General features: G+C 49.6%; 1 protein-coding gene across 4 annotated transcripts in view; it reads left to right on the top strand.

Annotated features, from left to right (window-relative positions):
• The first annotated feature begins 4,143 nt into the window (after positions 1-4,143).
• Positions 4,144-22,843, top strand: part of STK32A (serine/threonine kinase 32A) — a 37,015-nt gene continuing 18,315 nt past the window's right edge. Inside the window, exons 1-7 of one of the 4 annotated variants that reach the window (XM_063349480.1) lie at positions 4,156-4,450; positions 5,036-5,466; positions 7,421-7,567; positions 14,968-15,023; positions 16,244-16,395; positions 19,089-19,262; positions 22,734-22,771. In XM_063349480.1, coding sequence (XP_063205550.1) covers positions 7,516-7,567; positions 14,968-15,023; positions 16,244-16,395; positions 19,089-19,262; positions 22,734-22,771 — 472 coding nt within the window. In that variant the 5' untranslated portion in view covers positions 4,156-4,450; positions 5,036-5,466; positions 7,421-7,515. Of the gene's footprint in view, positions 4,451-4,968; positions 5,467-7,420; positions 7,568-14,967; positions 15,024-16,243; positions 16,396-19,088; positions 19,263-22,733; positions 22,772-22,843 lie in introns of all 4 variants that reach the window. The other 3 variants (XM_063349479.1, XM_063349482.1, XM_063349478.1) reach the window with 3 other exon arrangements.

Here is a 22,843-nt window from a genome sequence, read left to right as displayed (position 1 = left end):
GTCTCCCCGAAGGCTGGAAAGAGACCTTTGCAGAGGGTTTAGAAGAAGTGTGAGCGAGCTGTGCATGTGGTGAACAGAAGCCAAACGGTTTCCACTTTTGGCGTTAGCAACTGGTGGTGTGGAAGTTCCTTCCTTCATGGGCTCTGGATTCCTCTGGCACACCAGTGAGGTAAAGCACCACTTTCCACGCAGTCCTGGTACAGGAATAGAGGTCGGATAATATATTCCTGACCCAGGGACAGAGACACGAGAAGTCCCAGGGGATGCAGCCGACATCCTAGATGCCATGATGCCAGCAGCAAAACTTCTGCTACATTAACTCCCCCATCTCCCAAATTGTTTAATGTTTTCTTCTCTTCTGGTTAAAGCTAAGACCTAGAATAGACAGGAAATACTCATGCCAAAGTCCTCTTGGCTGTGGGAGCAATTTGGGCTTTATACCCCCCAGGGTGGACCATTTTGATTCTTGAGGATAAAGGTAGCAATTATATCTGTCAAATATAAGCTAAAAAATCCCTCCAAATGCTAACAGGGCTTTTCATTGTTTAGCTTATCCATCTCTGCCTAGAGCTTTCCAAAGCCTTTCGTTCAAGCCAGTGTATGACATTGGCACTATTTCAAATGATCTGCTGAAGACAACGATCTTTTTGTGCACTGTCACACTTAAAGTTGTGTCTTTGGAGAAGGAGTCTCCTCTCGTGATTTTTCTTAAGCAAATCTCATCTCTCATGACTTTTAAGGGCCCTTCAGAGGAATAATATCGTTCCTGCCTGCCCCCCGGGAGGGTTTGCAGTCTGTTTATTAATAGACAGTAGTTTGATCCTCAGCTGGAATAAGAGTCCTTGCTTCACTGGCAGGAGGGGCGGATTTGCCCCTCCAGGAGACCCTAGCTCGCTGCTCATGGGAGAGGGAGCAGCTGGCAGGAGCCCCGGATGGTCTGTGCCCCGCGTCGCGCCAAGCGCAGCAAAGGGACTGGGCCCCAGGAGCTGCTGCTGGTGGGGCTGCGGGAGGGTCAGCCATGGCCCCCCATGCATGATGCCCCACCACAGGCTTTACCTCCCCTGAGGGCACTGTGTGGGTACCGGAACCCACATGGTCTCGGTGTCAGCCCTGGAAAGGCGAGCATCAGTCCATAGTGTCCCTCTGCGGCTGATGGTGGAACCGCTGGCTGCGGATGGAGACCTCGCCCCCCAGCGCTGAGGGGGTGTGGGGCAGGGGTTTTGGTGGAACTGGGGAACTAAACGTTCCACTCACTTTGGTGAGCACTGGGGAAACTAAATGAAGTAGATTAAAATATTCAATGTTACCAGTTTTAAGCTCAATGAAATATGTATATTGGTAACTATACTTTTGAATAAGCATCCACCTGGTAGAACTGCAAAGCATACAAATACCTCTAATTCCACAGAAGCTTTGGGCACCCACGTGAAAATGAGCCCTCTCTAACCACGAGAGATGCCAGCAATGGATATTAAAATCTGACGCGTGGAAAACATACCATAATGTTAAAGTCCACCAGAGAGTTACAGCTGAGATACGGCTGCTAAGTATAATTTCACTTCTTTTAGGACTTCAGGTTCTATACTATAAATGTAGAACTTCTCTATTTTTGTAAGCCATTGCTAAAAATTAGTTTGGGACTTGAAATAAAAATATAGTTGGCTGAATAGTTAAAGTTGTAAGAGAGTAAAATTAATTTTTTTTTTTTTTTTTTTAAATCCAGCAGCAGCAATTTGCTGCTTTGCTCCCCCGGACCCTTGCAGGGCCTGGGGGTCGTCCCGGGCACAGGCTGGGGTGCAGGGAAGGGTTTCAGTGTGCCTGCGGAGGCACAGAGAGCAGTTGATTTGTCACAGGAGCCTCCCGGAGGAAAGACATCAGCCTTGCCTCTTCTCCATTAGAAGGCACCAGAGATCTACCGTGATGCTCCTGTGTCACCAACCAGGGATGGCCGGAGGTGGCTGTTCCACATGACGGGTGCCTTGGTGACCCCACTCCTCTTCCCCAAGTTCCTGCTTGGCATGTTTTGGTGCAGGAACACCCCACTGCTGCATCTCGGGATTCCACCTCTGCTTCCCAGCTCCGATGTGTCACCAGGAGCACATCCTCATCTGTGCCCAGAGATGTCCCTGCGCAGGGCGAGTCTGTGGTGGGACAGGGTATCTGCTCCTGCTGCGCGCCTGAATCCTCATCTCCTCCTGGTCTTGCTGCTCTTGGGTCTACCTGCTAGGAAGTGTTGTATTTGTTGTAAGAAACCCAAGGAAAATCTATACAAATGGCTCTGATGTAAGCTTCAAAGTGTATTTTGGACACATAGCTGATAGGTGCACATATGCCGGGTGCTGGCTTCATTTTCCTTTCAGGCAGGTAGTTCTCTGGATTCAGCTGTGACAGTTCTGGATGTCATATATTGCAGAAAAGAGGAAATTTCCAGCACTTTCCCTAAGTTTTGATGTTGGACAAATGGGTGTCTAGAAATGAAGGAAGGCTGTGAGTATGACTGTGGGTAGCAGAAAAGAGAGCTACAGTTCATTATTCCATAGCCCATCTCTCTACAACACCTCTATTTTGTGCAGTAGGTTGGTAGCACGTTACACAGGTAAGTGAATTAGTTCAGTAAATGGGTGCTGCTTTTGGAACAACGTCCCTTTCTCTATTCCCACTGAAAAAAAATCCTCTACTTGGGACATGCCTCCTGTATCTGAGTTGACAGAATAGAAAAGCTCCATTTCTTAAGAAAACTGGGGGAAAAGTTTCACTTATTTTTTTAAGAGTGCCCTCTTTTTATTGCAGACCAAGCAAAGCCCTAGCTGAAGGAGATGAGGCTCTCTGTTTGCCGTGGAAAATGAACCCCTCGGCAGGTTTCAGCCGACACAGGGCCCAGCAGTGTTTTCCCATTTCCCAGCTGGGCTGGAGCGTGCGTTGCTGCCGGGACGGTCCAGGGACACAGGGTGGCTCTTCCTCTGAAGCTGTTGCAGGAGAGCTGCCCTCTGCGCTCTCATTTGCTATTCCTTTGGCTTGCTCTGCAATTCAGCTTCGGTATTTTATTTCTGTCAATGTACAGAGATACTGAAACTCTCCAGATGACCCACTCTGCAGAGAACAACTCTGAGTTAGTACTTTTGTAACATTTTAACTTCTGATGCCGCTAACTGTACTGGGTTTGTCCTGGGTTACAGCTTTTGTTGAAAATAAAATCCTAAGAATAATGTTTAGGAAGGAATTCTAATGACTTAAGGTAAAAAATTTCAATTTTAATTTAAATTGCTAATGATCAAGATCAAATAGAAAGGATCCTCAATCCAGCAAATTTTAGTCCGCTCAGGAAAAGCTGCTTTGAACATGCAGAAGACCGCAGGTGGATGCTCTGAGAGGTGAAGTCTGACCTTGGACAGAGGAGGGAATCTCAGACGTCTCCTGTTGCTGGAGCTGTAGATAAATCATTAATCATTCCCTGCAGCATGAACTTATCCTACCCACCGGAGCTGCTTCTGTTTCAGGTACTCTATTGTTTTTTTTCTGTGCGGTAACTGCTGGACCCCACCCGCGTCGGGGTGCGCAGTCGTCTCCTGGGGACGGGAGCTGGGGACCCCCGGCCCCCAGCAGACCCATCCCCGAGCTCTGGGGAGCGTTCTCAGCCCTGTGCTGGTCCCAGGTCGAGCTCTGCAGTGGCCCCAGCCTCTTTCTTATTCTGCAGCCCTCGTGTTTATCTTTCAGACAATTTGATTTGTTGCATTTGACTAAAATTCAGATAGTTTTAGGGGAACCCAAGCTGTGTTTCAGCTTGTTGGTTCTTCTCCAAATAATGCATGAATATGGCGAAAATTGGACAAAATACTCTGACTTCTGGCTGTCCTGGAGGAAGGACTGCCCTCCGGAGGAGCCCCGGGAGCCGGAGCCTGCTCCGAGCGCTCGGGAATGAGAGAGGAACAACCAGTGGCCAGAAAATAGGGACAGTGGGGTGGGAAATGTGGTGTCTGCCTTTTTACGGATCCTTTCAAAGAGGAACGCCTCCGGAGAGAGGAGACGGTGCGCCCACCCGGGCCCTCTGGCGTCGGATGGGTTAAAAAGAGGGAAAACGCCCCAGACGGACCCGCAGCAGCGGGCGCAGTCCAGGGGCGCGTCTCGAAGGGCCCCCCCGCGGCGGGACCATCACAACGGCCCGTCCCCCCCGGCCCGCGGGGTGTCACGGCGCGGGGGGGCCGGCGGTGCGGCAGGGGGGCCGGGGGACCCTCCCTCCCCCCTGGGGGCGGTGGCGTGTGCGGGGCGCGGCCCCAGCGCGGGCTCCTCCCGCCGCCGCCGAGCGGGAGCGACCGGGACCTGCGGACCCTCCGGCCGCTCCGCTCCTCCGGCTCCTCCCGGGCTCCTCTTCCCGGCCGCCGCCGCAGGTTGCTGCCGCCGGCGCCGGGCGCTGCTGGGTCCCGCCGCAGCCCCCTCCTGTCCCCTCCCCGAGGTAGGTGCCTTCTCGGACGGTGGGCTCGGGGCCGGGGTCGCGTTCTCGGGCCGGGAGGTCCGCGGCGGCGCCGCAGGGGAAGGACGCAGCGGGGCGGGGACCGAAGGTGACACCGGCAGCACCGGTCTCGTCCTTCCTGAGCTCCGCGGTGGCTGCGGAAGAGTTCAGAATAATCTTTAGTTTCTCTGGGACGAGAGACAGGATAACGTGTGTTGCTGCGTGTTGCCCAGTTTCAGTTGCTCAGCAGAACGGCAGCAGCTTAAGCAATGGAGAGGTGTTGAGAGAAATTACTTGTGAACCCCTCTGAGTTAGTGATCCTCTTCTGAGGAAGCTCGGTATCACCTCACCCATCAGCGATAATTCTAACAATGCCACTAGCTGCCCTTCCTTAGCCCCGCTGGGCTCCTTCCCGCTGGGGGAGTGCGGGCTGCGTGCAGTGCCCATGTCGCACCCTGGCCATGGCACTCAAGCGGTTACTTTTCCTCTGCTTTGCTTTGGTTTCCCATTTATCTGTTGAGGATAAAATGTGCTCGGCGATGGGAAGGTGTGCTGCCGGGGCATTCCCAACCAGATGCTTTCTCGCAGCTGTATAATTTCTGCTGTGGCTGACGAGACTCCGGGACCGCTGACGAGTGGAGCTGCTGCTCGTGGAACGAGCCATCCAACCGAGCATCAAGTTAACGTGGAACCGTTAGTCATCTTGGCCCAAGAGACAGTAATGATTTTAATCATTTTGTGACTTTGCAGTGTGAAAGAGGAAAAGATGTATCATTACCATACCCTGGGTACACTTTATAAAGTTACAAATCCTAGTAATTATTGCTCAGACTAGCTTAACTTCAAGGAATACCTGCGCTCCTTCCTCGTGGATTTTATGTATTGACGTATTTTCAAAAATAAATTAAGCTACAGACTCCTATACAAGAGAATTTCCTCAAGCAGCTGACCTTGCTTGACACCAGTAAGATCACAGTGATGCAGTATGCGAACCTGATTTGTGGCTTTTACATCCAAAGGTGTGTTTTTCCTCTGAAGAGTAAGTTTGGGGGCTTGAAAAGAGGTGCTGGTGTGGTGCTTTGTTTCAGACTGAAGGCTTGATCTGTTCCCTTCAGAGGCACCGATAGGGATCGCAAAGATTTGCTGCTTCATTTGTTTTATTGTTGGATCTTGTTTCAGTTCTCTGAGATGAGAAGTCAAGAATTTAGTGTTTTTAATAGTTAGCACTGGGGTTTTTTGGCCTTTCAAGAAATGCAGACTCCCCTGCTCTTTGCTGGGAATAATGAGATTGACGTGAACCGCAGCAGCAGCGAGGGTTGGTTGCAGCTGGGATTGTAAAATGCCTTGGGGAGAATGGCTGGTCCCCTGGTCTGTTCTGGGAGAGACTGGGGAGTGCTGGGAGAGACTGGGGAGTATGGTGAGGCCTCAGCGCCAGCTGACATGGGATGGATGGATGGGTGGGTGGGTGGGTGGGTGGATGGATGGATATGTCGCACTCAGCCGTACGTCGCTTTGGCAGCTTCTGCGGTTTGATCCACAGTTGGGTCCCCAGGGTTGTCACACTGGGGATGAACTCTACATCACTGCAGCCCCATTCAGGAAGATATCCAAATATAGGGGCTGCTTCTAAACTTCAGGCAAACTTCGGCACTTGAGGTGATTGTCCTGACCCAGGGCGTGAGGTTAGAGCTGCGTTCCTGGCTGAGGGCTGGAGGTACAGTTACCTGGGGAGGAGGAGCTGAGTGGACTGGTGTGGGGAACCCACAGCATCCCATGGCAGTCCCAGTTCCCAGCACTGTCCCAGTAATTCTCTTTTTTCCAACTTTTTTTTTTTTGTGATTCCTCCCTTGTGCACTTCAGTAACATGATCTTGTCACTTTAAAGTAAAAAAGTGAAGCAACTCAGTAGCTGTATTTCCAGGGTGTGGATCTGAGCAAAATGAGTGAGGCTGCATTACATCCTTAAACATCCAATGAAAATAGGGACACCCTGGAGAATGCTCCAGGCTGGACAAAATCCAGATGGTGCTGCACTGTTACTCCCTCATTTTATTCTTTTAGGGTTTTGTACTTCTAAGAAGAAATAAACATGTATTTCACAGGGATGTCAGTGTCAACATATAAAGGTGCTTTGCATGTAAAAGCTTTAAAAAGAAAACTGCTACTGCGCCCATATGCGATCACTCAAGCTATCTTGAGTGTCACTAAATCATGCAGAATCACATGCTCCAGTATACACATACATGTTTGGGGGAGAATTGGAAACTTAAAACCTGTGTCTTCTGCTCATGAACAGACCTGTTCTTCCGCAGTGCAAGAGGAAGACCAGCCACAGCAGCCAGCACTGAATCATAAATCAGAACATTTTAAAATCTTTTTTCATAGCTCATATCCAAAAAAAATTTTAAAGAAACTGAATGGTAACTGCACCTTGATTTTCCATGAAATCTTTTCATTAAAAAAAAAGAAGGTATGATTTTGTTCCAAATGAAAGACTTCTGTAACAGCTTAAATCAAAAGGTTGACACTTTGAATTTCTTCTTATATAGCTTTTACACTTCCACATCACCTTAGCAGTCAGAAGTGCCTTTCTCATTTTATCTAGCCAAGCCACTATGTCCATTTATTTTGGATATTGACCTCACTCCAATTAGTGATGCTTTGTCATCTCTAAATCAATCATAATGTCATTGAAGCTGCAAAATATAATGTGTTGGATGATACAGCAAACATGAGCCAGATCGTCAGGTCTTTTGGTCTGTTAGTCTGGTTCTGCACGTCCCTTAGTGGGCAGCAGTCCTGGTCTGGGTTCTGAAGTTAACGGCGTTTCTCTAGTGAACACCATTGTAATGTGCTTTTTCCCTAATACTCAGTTTTGTCCCTAGACCAGTGAACCTCCAGGCAGAAATTTGCAAGCTGCAAAATGTGTCTTAATCCTGAAGGATGATGAGTTTTTGCCTCCTGCCTCCTCCAGGATGCACCAGCAGAAGGTTGCCTGGCTCCGCTGGCAGTGACCCACAGGGGACACGTCCCGGAGGACGACAGAGCTGAGCCGGGGCTGGACACACCATGGGTGCAAACACCTCCAGCAAGTCGCTACCCTTCGATGGCGACGAGGACGGTAAGAGCTTTTCTGAGCTGTTACCCGGGGCTGCAGAGTCCACCAGGGCAGAGACTGTGACACTGAGAGTGGCCACCAGCTCCCGTCCTGGAGTTGCCAGCGCCCGGAAATCTTGGTTAAGCGCAGGTGTGAAGGTCTGCAGCAGCAGCGTGTCCCACGTCTCCTGCAGGGTGGTGCTCTGCCGTCGGGTGGTCCTTCTGCCTCCCCTCTCTGGGTCCGGGCACTGAGACAGTAACTGCTCGCAGAGGTTTGGTTTTGAGCTGTCTGTGGGACACTGCTGGGTGCTTCTAGGGCAGGGAAGGAATGCTGCTGTTCTGGAGATGACAGCAGGGGAAGGACGGGTATGAAGCGTGGTGGGAGACAGCTTGAGTGCTGCCTGTTCCCATCCCTGCTTTGGGCTTGGTGGGAGCAGCACCCAGAGAGGCCTGGGGGCTCCTGGTGGATGCCCAGCCGGGCAGCGCTGCCCCTTGGCACACAGGGTTGGTCGGCTGGAGACGGAGAATGCATTGCTGAGAGCAGTGCGGGAGGCCAGTGTCACTGTGCTGCCAAGACTACAGAGACAGGCATTAAAAGATGGTTCCATAAATATATTTCCTATTGCATGAGTCAGCTTGCTAGCTGCCATATGGGCTTTCACCCAGGTACAATCATAAAATGCATATGCAGATAAATACAGATAGGTACAAACAAAAGTAAAATACGAGAACCTAGATGACTCATAAACCGCTGTTCCAAAGGTAAGAACTCCAATCAGAGAGGATGTAGTCCTGATGGCTGGGGACTTAAGGGGAAAAGGAGGGGACATTGGCCAAAATCTGGTCTTTCTCACCCATCTCCTTGAGGAAAGAGGAACACGCTTCCATTGTGAAACGGCGGTGATTGTATCCAGAGTAGCGCTGTGAGTGCTCATGGCAGTGCCGGGGCTGGCGGCTGCTTGGGGAGGGGAAGAATCACTCAGTGCAGCAGCATGTTTCCGTGCTGTCCCGAACCACCCTGCTGGGATCCATCCCTCCCCTGTGCACCTCCGTTTGTGTCCCGCAGAGCAGGTTTCGCACCTTGCGGTCTGCGTTCACTGCTGTTGCCTCCGGCTGCAGCCGGTGAATCGTTCCGTCCTCGTGCTCTGTGCTGCTGCGCCCGCGCTGCCAGCGATGTGTCCAAATGAATAATTTGGTTGGCTCCCAAATGAATAATGCGACTGCTTGCAATTTTTCTTTGGGTTTTTTTTTTGTATTTTTTTCCAGTTACTTTGGTGCAAAGAAATCAGTGTTGTGCGGTTTTTCTGGAGATTTTATTCCTGGTGCATCTAAGTGCTCATTATTGGCATCTCTCTTAAATACCTACTCGTGCTAGCTCAGGATGACTAACACTTTTCGCATTCCTGATCACCTTCCTTGGGGTGGTATGTCCTGGCTGTGAGATTGACCGTAACAAATGGAGTTTTCGTGGGGGTGGCTGGTCTCTCTGCTGAGTCTTCCTCTGGGTTCCACGTGCCCTGTGCGGTATTAGCTCCTGTGTCTGAGAGATAAATAACGCCCCGAGCGATGCAGCAACCTGTGCAGGGTGACTGTCCCTGGGGCAGTAAATCTCCTTGGACGGGTCATTTCTTAGGAGAGCCGGTTCTGTGCTGGGAAAGGGTTGGTTTCAGCAAACAAAACCTGGCAGCACGTGAAGCCCCTGTTGGCTCTGTGGCAGAGAGCACTGGGCTTTCCAAGGGTGAACTGCCGCACCCCACGCTTGGTGCTTTTGTGTCGTGATGGCAAGTCAAGGGGAAAGCCTGGTCCTGACCATCTCAAGGAGTTCAGTGTTGATCTGTTGAGGTTCAGTGGGCTCAGGGGTCACCCTTGCTCCCAGATACAGTGGCCACACTGGTGCAATTGTGCTTTCATGGCCCTGCCCGAATTTAAAAAGTGGTAGCACATTTTTTTCTCTAATTAGTCATATTTTAATATACTGGGAGGAGAGGAACGCAGCTGAAATGGAGATGTCCTCTATTAACTTTTCCATTATCTTGGCAAATTTGTGACCAGAGACCGTGTCACCTTAGATGTCACAATCTTGTCTTTATTCTAATGTCAATTAAAATTAAAATGAATTAAGAGCTGCTGGGTGCAGCAGGAAGCAGCTCAGTGGCTCTTCTGCTCGGTGGCACTGGCAGGTCTGCGCTGGCCGGTGGAGAGCGGTCCCTCCTCTTCACTTGTGGTTTGGGGCCCGTGTCGACACAAACAGCGAGTGGTGTAAGTGCTCCGGTGCCGGGGGGCACCTGGCTCTTTGCAGCCCGAATCCCACCCGAGCTGTCCCCCATGGCAGCCGCATCCCCCGGCCGGGCCGCTGTGCCCGATACTGCTCGTGGGACCCACTGCCGGGGAGAGGAAACGTCCTGCCCCAGCGAGTGTCGTGCCATTGCTCTGAGAGTTGGGTCTGCTGCTCTGAGAACCATTCAGTCGTTTCATTTCTCTTTTTGCTTAAAAATAATAAACCCCCCCCGACTTGGAGAATACTCTGTCAGTTGCAACATGGTGAAACCTTTTGCAAAACAGGGTCATTGAGGAGCTGTCTCGAGGGTGAAAACATCTGGATTTATACAATGCCGTTAGTTTGCTGAATAGCCCTGGGCAAATTCCTCCCCCTTCCCCGGGCAGGGGGCTCCTTCCCCTCCCGCAGCTTGGCCCATCCATGGCGCATGGAGCGGCACCTTCTCCTCGTGGATGGGCTCGGAGCAGAGCAGGGGGCAGGCGCCTTGCTCGGGCTCCCCTGGTCCTTTGACTTACACGCAGTCATAACGCCGCTTGCATAGCATTCCAAACTGCCGTTGCTATAATTTGACATTTTCTGTGGTACCATGATTAATTTTTTTTTTTAAGATGGACTTCTCAAAGGGGCTTTGTTTGCCTTTGGCTGAAGTGGGATGACAGCATTATTTTTCTCTCAGCATTTCCTCTGAGCAGGCACAGTTGTGGATAATAAGCTGGTGAGATGAAAAGAAAATGTAATAACCAGACAGAAGGTTCAGTGCTGCAAGGTGATCTCCCCTCCTGATGCAGTTGGGATGAGACCATGGTAAAAGCCGGATTTTGTTTGTGCTGCTTCTGGGCAAAAGGGTGTGGAAAGCATCCCAGGGGACGGCAGCCAGATATTCTCCCCAGCTGGCCAAATTAATGGGAAGATAAAGCAGCAATAAATAGTAGGTGAGGACAGTGGCTGGGTGAGATGGACATATATCGTTCTGTGGTCCTTTGCCTGTGTCCTCTCTAGGCCACCGTCACCCGTTCTCTCTCTAAACTGCCCCGGGACTCAGAGAGCGTTCACTGGGTCTTTGCTCCTCTGCCCGGATCTGCGGGAGTTGGGCTCCCCGGTACGGGGGGATTACGTTTGCATCCCTGCTCCTGCGGTAGCACTTGTTTTCCTGAGGCTGCAGAGAAGGGAGGGAAGGAGGGAGGAAAGGAATATAATGAAAATGGGGGAAATTACTAGTGACAAAAGGAAAACGAGTCCTAACGCACCGTGTGGTGCTGTGGTAGCTGTGCTGCGGTGGGCGACAGGGATGGGGGGACCTGAGTCCCCTGAAGCACTGACTTCCACTGGGGCTTTGGCAGGGTCAGCTTGTCTCTGATGAGGACATTTTTTATGGCTAGTTAGGTTCCGTATTTTTTATCTAAATAGTGTTCCTTGAACCTGGGTTTAGAAATACAGCTCTGGCTTTCAAAATGGTGTTTCATGCGTGTGCTTCAGTTGGTTCTTTACAGCAATTGTATTATCTTCCTTGGCATCTCTTAAACATAATTTGTCTGAGTTGGCATAGCACATAAACTTTCTTTCTGAAGGGCAAACGCTTTGGCTTTTTCATTGTTTTAGATGCCATCGGGCAGTGAAATGAGGCTTGTCAAATCTGCGGATGTGGATTCAGGATGAAGAGCATGTGTTTGGTTCCTGATTTGGACACCACAAATTTCCGTACTCTTTGGAAGTGAGACTCTGGACTGGCTCACTGTGAATATCGGGGATGGTAGGAAACCTAAAACAGAGAGGGGTTAAAATGTGATTGTACCTTGTTTGAGAGTCTTAAATAAAAAGTATGCAATTTAGCTTTCTTATAACCAGCTCAGTTATAGAGCCGTGTTTAAAATGTTAATGAAAATATTAATGTTAGCAGACAAGGAGGTGGAGGGTGTTAACATGTTCATGAAAGCATTCCTATTAAAAGACAGTAGAGGTAGGGGGTGTTAACATGCAGCACCTGGCTGCCGGCTGGACTCCTCCGGGTCTGCAGCTGACCCAGATGTCACAGCCCGGCTGGGTCTCTGCGTTCCTGCCCTGCCCCGCTCTGCCGGAGCCCCGCGCTCTCGGGGCCGGGGTCCCCCCTCTCCGCGGCCGGGGCTGCGCTGTGTGACATGCAGCTCCCACAGTCACCTCTCCCTGGCGGCACAGGGACTTCTGTCCCCTCTCGACTTCCCTGCAGGCGATAAGCATCTTCACGTGCTCTTTTTACCCTGCGGGTATCCCCTACCCTTCTCTCAGATGGTCTAACTGTAAACAGCTCTGGTTCAACTCAGTTACTGTCAACCCGTATTTAGCTCTGATATTGGCAGCTGTTGTTCCAGGCTGGAAAAGGGGCTTCTGTGCCTGAAAGGCAGTCTTTTTTTCCAAGTGCTATATGTGGAAACCATAAACTTTGCTTTGGTTAGGTTGTGGCAACCTACCTGAAAAGATAATGTCGATGGAAAGGACAATTTTTTTAATTTAGTGTGCCTGTTTTAAGAAAAATATTCTATGGGTTAGCCAGTGGGTATTACACTCCTGGCCAGGTATGCAGTGGCTGTTTCCAGCCTTTTTTTTGGAGGAAGTGTGAGCAGGCTCAGTGGACCATATGGTAGCTTGGTGACCCTAATGCATCACGTTTACGCTGAATGAAACCCAGTCTGCCTGGTTAATTTCTTTGGAAAATACTTGCATTTCCTTTAAAAAAGAATCCACTCACAAAGTACGAGTACGCTTCCCTGTAGCTGTGTGGTGGCAAGGATCTAGTGTCTGTCCTGTTACCCTTGTCTTAGCTTAGAGGCAGGACGTATCCTGAGAAAATGGGTTTATTTCTGACCGGTATTTTGCACAAGTCTGTAACGAGGAGGATTCGTCTGTTGCTGTGGCAGAGTGATTAACAGCAGCTTCCCCACTGGCAGTCTCACCTGAGGAAAAGCTCTGGGGACAAACAGCTCTTGGTTCCTGTGCCACTCAGTTCGGTTAATGAAGGGAGCAGCAGATGACAATTTTGTTGAGAGCTGTGGCCTCAGGAAGCAGCAAGAGGAAGCTCAGCAGCCCCAAGCACGAGCTGATCCTGTGCCAGTGTTTGGTGAAAACAAGACTCGGAAACTGCCCGCGCTGTTCGCTCCCCAGGCGACCAGGCACCGGTGTGTGGGTCCGGTGATGGCTCCAGTGCTGGCTCGAGCGCCTGGCACAGCCGCAGCCTGAGGGCGTCGAGCTCTGCAGCAGTCAGGGCTGCCCGGGACGGTGGGAGCAGGCTGCAGCCCCCTCCTCCAGCCCTGCCGCAGCGGGGACCATGGCAGAGCGAGGGGGCCGGGGGCTTGGCACGCACAGGCCTGTGTGCTCAGGGGTGGTGGCAACGTAATTGAAGTGTTTCAGGTCGGCCTGAGAGGGGAACACCCGTGGCACTCCCTGGAGCTACCAGGCAGGGCTTCCATGGAGGACCTCCCATTAGAGCCTGGGCAGACCCCACCATCGGCAGGTCCGTGCTGGTGGCAGAGCCCATGGTGGGGGACAGCCTGGGGCTGGGCCTGCGGCTGTGGCCGGGGGAGCACTGCCACTGTTCCAGGCCACTGGCAGCGCAAGTGCGGGCATGGCCGTACTTTCTTGTACCACAAGGGCTGCCATTCTTATTTCGCTTGAAGCTGAAAGGGAAAGAGGCCTTGGGGTTTTCCTCGTGTTTAGCAAAGTGCTGGTGGCGGCGTGGAGTCCTGTCTGGGACAGAACACCCGGCTGTTTGTGCTAATGCAGGGTAATGATGGTAACACCCCATGGCAGACCTCCTGGGAGGCTGGGGGCTACCAAGGACGGGTGTTCCGAGAGCCCCACCTGCCGCGGCACCTGGCCACCGGCACTGTGAGCGCGCAGCCGGCTCCCTCCCAAGATGGTTGTTAAAGCAGGTGGTGGTGAAGAGCCCCAGCAGGGAGGGTCGAGGCCACAGGGTAGAGGGGGACACGGTGTCCGGTTCCCCTGGTCCAAGCAGGGGACAGCCCTCCCTTGCCAGCTCCGGCCGCAGAGTCCAGCCCCTTCTGGCAGTGGGGAAACTGGAGGGGCAGGAGGCAAATGAGCTCTGCGATTTCAAGCCCATCACATCAGTGGTATCTCTCAGTTCCAGGGGTCACACTAATGAAAGCTGATGGGCTAGTATAAATCTATCAGAGGCCTTTTTCTGATGCCTCGAAAGAGCCTCTCGATGCGGTCTGGTTCAGCCAGCAGTGGTGGTTCAGGAGCAGGTCCCAGAGCGTGAGCTTCCCTTGGCACCAGCCTCTTGGAGAAGCGTCAGCTGGGTTCAGAGCATTCAGCTCGGGGATCATTGCTATGGTACCTCATCCAGCCACTGGCAGCAGCGTTTGAGCCCAGCACAGTTAATCTGTGTTTGCTGTATGGTAATTTGATTTGCTGTTTCCCTGGATGTGTTTATTGCCTGAGATGAAGTACAGGCAGCTTCATCCTGGCTGGTCAGAAGCACTGGTTGTGCAGGGGCCTTCCATTAGCACTTACAAAACATCCTCCCTGGCTGTGCAGGTGTCTGCCCCCAGCCCCGGCTCCAGCAGAGGCCAGGAGGGCGGGTGAAGTCCATGTTCACGTTCCTCCCTCCCCGTGTCAGTGCTCGGTCTGCAAACTGCTGCTCTTCTGTTTCCCTTCTGAGCAGGAACAGCCACTCTGGATGCTGAGTGGCAGCGACGCTTGTGTCCAGGGCTGCTGTGTTTGTCCTGCTCAGGTATCAAACGGTTGTCTAGAATAATACCACAAGGATACAAAGCTCTAGCTGCCCATTTACGTCTTCACATGGTATAAACATTTGATGGACTAAACTTGTTTGCATTTGGTTTCATCAGGAAGAAGATGAGACTTTCATCTTCAACAGGCAGGGCACAGTGAAAGCGTTCACTTGATGGTTCCTTCTCTGATCTGGCACTGACAAAGGCTGACCCAAGGAACTTGCCTTTGCAGCTCTGCTGGAAAGGAAAAAAGCCTATTAAACAGCACGTTTTAAACAGCACCCAAATCTCCAAAAACAACAGAAAGTTGCTAGGGTATCCCTCGTTTTTCTCAGCTCTTAAGGAAAAAAATGTACAAATAATGGAATAGCATCAAATGGTTGCTCAGCCATTTAATATTTGAATGTTTGCACTTTCTTGCAGTCACCTTCGACCATTTTGAAATTTTGCGAGCTATTGGGAAGGGCAGCTTCGGAAAAGTAAGTATTTTGTGAACTAATCACCATTTGGACAGCTGGAAATGCAACTGAGAAAGGGGCAAATTAGAGGCTCACATGGGAGTAAAGAAATAAACCCCTGCATTGTCAATGAGCTTTGACCTGAGCTTCAACTCCTGGTAATCAAGAAGGAGTCACAGCACGATTCCTCATTCATTCCATAGCCACAAATTATATTACAGGAGATTAAAATGAGATACTGATAAATCAAATGAGCTGAATTTCATTATGTTTCTGGATAAGCACTTTCTAAGATTCCCCAGCGAAGTAACACTGAACATCATGATGCATCTTTAACAAAGTATTACAAGCCACGTGAAAGGCCTGGCAATTTTTTTAAGAGGATATTTGTCTGTGAAACACAGTGTTTGGTATGAAGCATCAGGTTACGGTCATATGTTTTATTTTTATGCTGTTATTGAATTCTCTGCTTGTATCCACTGACAGAATTCCAGAAGATCATCTGCCCCTGCACATACAGGCACTCTCGTGCCAGAAATGGTCTGCCTTAGGTGCAGGATGCGACAAAAATCTTTAGACAGAGATTTATTTAGTGGTGAAAAAAAAAAGGTTGACTGAAACTTTGCAAATTCAGCCCAAACTCATAAACTGTTGTTTATGAAAAACCAATCTGGTTTGGTTTGCAGTTTTATCAACTCTTGAGTCTTTCACTGAAGCAACATTTCTTTCTCGATTTGAAATATAACTGTAAGAAGGGTTAATATTCAAACCCAAACACCCCGCCAACAAAGCCCAAGGTTCTTTGTGAGCTGAACGAAACTCACCAAGAAGGGGGAGGTCAGGTGCTGCTCCCCAGTTTCTAACCTGTCGTTCTGTGGTGGAAAGGACTCTTCCAAACAGCAACTGGTGTGGGAGGGTTGGTACAACCAAGATTAGTTAGTGCTATTAAATAAAATGTTGATTCATGCGCAATTCCCTATCTCCTGTCTTTGTGGTGATAAATTTCTTCCCTTCACCTTCCCCCAGCAAAGTTTCTTCTTCGGCTGAGAGCTGGGTGAGGGGTTTGGCTTTGGGTGAGGGGGTTGGTGGCGATGCCCAGCGTTGCAGCGTCAGGGCCTGGAGCTGTGACTCGGCAGCGGGGACTTTGATAAAGCCACTGGAGAACGCTCGTGGGCTGGGTTTTACGTGCCTACATTTGCTGACACGTCATCTCTGATTTATCCCTTGATTTGCTCACTTAGGTCTGTGTTGTGCAGAAGAATGACACCAAGAAGATGTATGCCATGAAATACATGAATAAACAAAAGTGCGTGGAGCGTAACGAAGTGAGAAATGTTTTCAAGGAGCTGCAGATTATGCAGGGCCTGGAGCACCCTTTCTTAGTTAATTTATGGTAAGATATTGCTCCTTTGCTTACTGGCCAGTTCAGCATGGTCAGTTAGAGACGCCTTTGGGACCGGGGGCTGCCGGCGGCAGTGGGTGCCTGCGTTGCGCCGCAGAACACGTGTGTGTGCACCAGACACCCATCCCGTCCTGTGCGGGGGGGGCTCCTCCTCTGTTCCACTCACCAGGACTCTGGTTTCAAGGGAATCTTGTTTAATTAAACAAGAACTTAGTCCCCTTGTCCCCTCAGACAAGCACAAGACAGTTTTTTGGTGTTCCCTCATGGCTTCTTGCTAGGCAGGCATTGTTCGTTACCGTAACCCAGTTCTATTTAATTGTGCTCTTTTGCAACAAACAGCAGCTCCCAGGACCAGGCGGTGACAGCGTGGGATCGATGGCCAAGCAGGGCAGGGCTCTGTTCGCAGGGTTTCCCTTGGCAGCACTTTCTTCTCGTCTCCTCCTGATTCTGTTTTTGTGGTTTATTTTGTACTTTAAATAGCCTGCCTTAATGCCTTATTGATATTTGACTGAATTGATGTTAATCAGCAAAGACAAAAGCAATTTATCGTTGAATTTACTGTCAGAAAAAGAATACTGTTCGAATTTTATTGCAGAAACCTATATATCTATAGGGGAAATGTGTACATAAAAGAATCTCTTTCCTTTAAAAGTACCTGATAAATGCAACCCACATGCTCTGGTTATAGTCCTTTTTCAACGATTAGCAATGGGATTGACCAGCTGAGTGATAAAAGACACACTAATTCTTCCCCCTTCATTTGATTCAGCATGTTTTCTTGCAGTAGGGCAGTAGAAAGGAATTTTAAACAAGATTCTGTTACTCTTAGAGTCTGACAGGTTAATTTTATTAGGACACCAGTAACATTTCAAGAGGTGTGGTCTCATACACCACATGATGGATGCAGTGGCCAATATCCTGTAGTTATAGGATTCCTCTGGCGTGGTGGGTAATTACATTTATTGGATATTGGATTTATTTTTAGAATGAGGTAGAACTTACCAATGCTAAACACAAAAAATGAGGTTAAACCACACTGAAGATCACAAATCTTTGAATAACTTTGTGTTTCTTTTTGAAATCTGAAGCTTGAGTGCTGTTAGGTGAGCTGTCATGATTTTGGTGGTATTGCCATTCAGTGTTGTTCTAACTAGGGTTTGGATGAGAACCATACATCTAGACCTCCCAGAGCTTTGGACACATCTCCAAACTTTGCTTCTCTACTTGAACAAGCAGTTCCAGGCAAAACTCGTTCAGCTGCTGAGAGTTAAACACCATATGCATATCTATAGACCTGTACAGAGCAAATCGTCTGAGTTTCCCTGCTTCTGTTCTTATCGTGTCGTCCCTGGCCTCAGGTACAACCTTTAGCTTTCCTGCACTCTGAATGATACACAGACTACGAGCTTCGTGTGGAGTAATTCTGGTTTGTGGTGCTGCTCATCACATCAAGAAGCTGGTGTATTTGTAAGAAAACAATCCACAAGAAGAAAGCTGTCTCCAAGGGACACTTGGTAATTAATAGCACCGAATCAGGTCACTTAAAGAGGGACAGCAGAGAGCAGCTGCATCTGCTGTTGTGTTGAGCAAATGGTTTTATAACAGACTGCTGCCAGATGAACCAGCGCCCAGTTCGGGGAGCCTTCGGTGCACGATCTGCTGGCTGCGGGTCTGGGCTGCGCATGCTGCTTTTGGGCTTCTCTCTGTGTTGCTCCTATGCTTGGAGAAGATGAAATGTCCATGGAGAAGAGCTGGGTGTGGACCCCAAGGGGAACAGATGGCATTTATCCAGAGCTCCAAGCTGGATTTCCACTGCTGTATTGAGTTGCTGATTGCTCAGCCAGCTAGGTTTCGCAGCAAGTGACGGGATCTTCCAGGGTCCCTTGGAGGGATCTTGTGTATGCGAGTGGTGGCCAGGGCAGCGCAGGCTTTTCGGATGGTTTTCAGAGCACCAGCACCAATGTGACACGAGTGATTTCTGGACCTGCACCCCTCCGTAGTCAAAGCAGCAGCTGTTTTAGTGGCTGCTTGTGGCCTCTCCTGGCAGTGTGCGCTGGGTGCCAGCCCTCCCATCATCCTCCTCACGAGTGGAAGCGTTTCACTAGCTCGTGGCCGCTGGCAGCAGCCGTTAACTGCTGAGCAAACGGAGCTGCTGCACCGCAGTTCAGGAAGCAAGCAGTGAGGCCCTCCCCACAGTAAAAGTGTGTGGTCCAGGGATCCTGGGCCCTTGGTGGTCTGTGCTGTCGGTCGCTGCCACGCATACCCGTGATGAACTCTGCTGGGAGCCATACCCGCCTGCCAGGCTCCTCCATCTCCCTGCGCAACTGTCCGGGGGAAGAAACCAGCAGCACCCTGTATTGCAGTGATGGGTTTGGGTGTTCTTTGGTTTTGAAGTGGCTGAGAGTAACAAGTTCGACAAAAATGCTCTGTTCTTCTAGTGGGCCTGCTGGTAGGTGTTCATACAAGCTGCACTGATGGATCTGAAGCTAAATTATTGTCATCTCAGTTATTTTGAGAATATAGGTGGTAGGAGTTCAGTCACAGTGGGAAACAGAGCGTGGAAAGGTCGTGAAGTTATTATTTACCAAGAAACTATGAGTATTCCCAGAGGTAGCATATGTGCCTTTTTTAACCTGTCTTTTTTTTAATATTATCGTCCTTGAACCATGCTTATGACATTTTAGGTACTCGTTCCAGGATGAAGAAGATATGTTTATGGTTGTAGACCTGCTGCTTGGAGGGGACCTGCGTTACCATCTCCAGCAGAACGTGCGGTTCCAAGAAGGCACCGTGAAGCTCTTCATCTGTGAGCTGGTGCTGGCCCTTGACTATCTCCAGAGCAGGCACATCATCCACAGGTCAGCTGGGGACCTCGCAGGGAGACAATGCTCGCAGGCTGCGGTAGGGGTGGGCTTGTTCCTCTTTGACGTGAAAGGACAAATAGAAGCTTAAGAGATAAACAAAATATTCTGCCACATACGTTTGCTTTTCTGTAAAACACTGGCCTTCCCAGAGACAAACATTTCATGTACAACAGGGAGAGTACTATTTCTCCCTCTGGGATAGCTATGTTATAGCATATTTGATTTGTTTGCTGATCCCGCAAAAACCTGTCTCTAATAGGTTTAATTAGCTAAAGCTCATTAATACGGTCCAGAGAGGGTAGGCATCAGCATTCAGAATTCTCCAGCTGTCACACTCGAAAGTGTCTCCCTTTTGCTCCCCTCTCAGTGCTGCACTGAAAGACGAGGAATGGGACCAAACACAGCTTTTTTTCTGTACGAGGTTGAATCACGTTCTAGAAGTGGTCAGTGTTTCTGTTTGGCCACCAAAATTTTTCATGGCCAGCGAAAAAATATTTGAACTCTTGCCACGCATTCAAAGACCTGCAAAATAGCAGAGGAGGTAGAGCTTTCTCTGGTTGGAGAGGGTTTGGCTCTGGACGGACAGATGTGCAGCTGTTTCCTACTGGTGTTCTGGGTAGCGCACACCTCGGGGGTCCAAGGGTTTGACGGAGGAGCTGGTAACAGGGAGTACGAACAGGGAGGGCCTGGCAGGAGAGAAGATTATCTCATTTATAAATATCGCTCCAGAAGAGCATTCTTGTGAGGTGTAAAAATAAAGCATGGTACAAAACTTAAAATTGAAATCATGGTATCATAGAGTCATCTAGGTTGGAAGGGACCTTTAAGATGAAGATTAACGCTTGTTCATGTCTGTGGCGTTCAGCTGCTGTTTCTGAGCTGTGAAGCAGAACGGCTGACGCTCGGTGTGCCCACAGCACATCCTCCATGACTGCCGAGAGCCCCGGAGGGGGTTTGCTCTGCATCGGTTGGAGCCAGACCACCCCGGGGAGAGCTCCCACTTTCTCAGGAGTCTCAGCTTTCATGCTGCTTGTTTTGTTTTATACCTGCATAGATTTCTACTCTGATGCCCCTGATCTCAGCGGGCGGTTGCCCCAGCTCCCCATTCAGGCTTCGACGGGCTCCCTGTGGTGGGACATGAAGCTGGTGTGCAGTGACAGGGATGTTGGTCCGCTCTGCCCGGCACCTGCTCACCGGCACCGAACAATGGATGAGCATGAATTAAACATCCTGAAATGCAACTTGGCTGCTGCTGTCCTGGGCAGCGAGGGGGGAATCCTCCTGCTGTTGGCTTGGCCTGAGCAAACTGAGTGGGGCACAAATGGGAAGGAAGCACAGGGAAGAAATCGTCTCTGTTAGTGGTGTGTTAATGTCAGTAGTGGTGTTTGTAGGCGAGGGGCTGGGAGTTCTTCAGGATTCAGTGCTGGAGAGCAAGTCTGCAGAAGGAGGCGGCTGTTCCTCGTAACGATGAAGGACATGACAGCTATGGGAGCAGAAGGTGCCCAGGGGCTGCGGTCCCATTATGAGCCATGTCCCTGCAGTCCTGTGGCCATCAGCATCTTGTGGCCATTGGCATCGCTTGGCCATGAGTATCCCGTGGCCATCGGCATCGCCAAGGGTGGGCCGGTGTCCCACTACAGCTGCAGGGTGAGGGCAGGTACAAAGAGGACACCGTGGGGCACAATTCCTGGGATATCCCAGAGGTTTTTTTTGTGAATATAGGGGGGAGAAGCTAAAGTTCTGGCTGCAGTGTATTTTTCAAGCAGCTATACGTGTTTAAGGTGAATCGAGTACAACAAAACATGTATGACAGTCTGTAAAATTTGCAACTTATTCAATAAACACTGTCATGCAGGTTGTCCCAGGGGGACAATATTAGATTGATAAAGTGACTCAGCTGCGGCAGTTACACTGCAACATCTGTAACCGGGAACATCAGGAGACAGGCAAGCGGGTTTTTATTTTGCCTGAACAAAGCTGTGCTGGGGCAGCAAACACAGACCGATGGCTGGAATTATTTCCCACCTACAAGTAGAAGAGTGGGAAATATTTGTTAATTTTTTCAGGCTAGGAAATGGTATAACCAGTTTATAAAAAATAAGTACACAAATAATCAATTAACAAAATGATCCCTGTTCATTGTTTGCACCCTGGGAATGATCTCACCGTGCTGGTGTAATTCCATAGGCTACGTACCAGACTGAGTGAGATCAGAAAACACCCCAGAGGAACTAAAAAAATTAATAATTGAAAAGTTGAAAATTGGATGAGAAACAAACACCTGTCTTTATGGTTCATTTCAAAACTTTGAAAATATTTTTGTATCAAGGGATTCAAAGAATCCATTTTTTTGAACTCTTTTTGCTGAAACGTTCGTTAAAGTTTTTCCTTAAGTTAGTATTTTCTTAAAAATGCCAAGTGTGGCATCACCATTTTTCGCTATCAAATACAGTATTTCTGACCATCGGGACTGGTTGGCTCCAACTTGTGGCAGTTTTGCTGCGCTTCTGGGGCAAACCAGCCACTTACCTGGAGCCACCCCGTTCTCTCTTGCTAGAGACACCTGTCCCTGTGCTTACCTGTGGGAAGGGGGATGGCACGGGGAAGGTAACTGGTATTTATGTCCCACTGGAAGTAGCTTGGGTCAGAAGATACCAGGGAACTGCAAGCTATTACATGGTAATTAGATACGTAGTCTTTTCTTGATTCCAGGTGGCTAGGTGAATTCAAACTTTATCTTAGTGACTGCATTTTTAATGCCTGGTGGGAAGCGTGAGGACGGTCAGGGTCGCTGCACGTGTGCCTGCCTTGTGATCTCCTTGTGGGCATTGCATTGCCAGGTGGCTGATAGCAGGTGAATGGGCACTGGTGTAATTAGCTCATTAAAACCAGGTAATGTCTTGTAAAGCCACCCAGGCATACACACTCAGCGTATCAGGTGTACATTTTCTCCCTTCAATAGAAAGCATTTCCCTACAGCATTGCTACAGGTATTATTATTCTGTTGTTTGGGATTTTTTATTCAGGAACAAAACCTGTGCAGAACCCATTTGTTTCTAGAACAAGGATGTTAAAATATTTTTATTTTTACTGAGTAAATGGGGAACAGCTCTCAATATAGTATTGAAACAGATTAAGAAGTAAAAGGGGGGAAAAAGATAAAAAGCAGCCGTGACGTTGTGGGTGGACTGGCTGGGTGCTGCTAGACCAGACCTTGGCAGCCTTCACAGCCGCAGCACTGCACCGCCGTTCCTGCTCTTGTTCCGTTAGTCACTCTGATGCCTACATCAAACCCTGCAGGAACATCAGAGCTGAAGACCCCCAGCAAAGATACCTTCTAGGGCCTGATGTCTCTGAAGTGTGTCCCCCCCCAGAGCCTGGGCTGTCCTAAAGTGTCTGCAGCCATGTTTCATGTCACTTTTCTAGGCTAATGGCTCTCTCCCCTTCTCTGCCTTTTTCTCTTAGAGACATCAAGCCTGACAACATTTTACTGGATGAGCATGGTAAGTGCCAGCTGCTCTGTGGCCATGCATATGCATAAAAGCAGAGTCAGAGGCAGGACATCCAAGTTCAAG

This window comes from Chroicocephalus ridibundus, chromosome 11 (assembly GCF_963924245.1).
Source record: "Chroicocephalus ridibundus chromosome 11, bChrRid1.1, whole genome shotgun sequence".
NCBI classification, from domain to species: Eukaryota; Metazoa; Chordata; class Aves; order Charadriiformes; family Laridae; genus Chroicocephalus; species Chroicocephalus ridibundus.
Note: the sequence above shows the minus strand (reverse complement) of the source record. Positions and strands in the feature narration are given on the sequence as shown.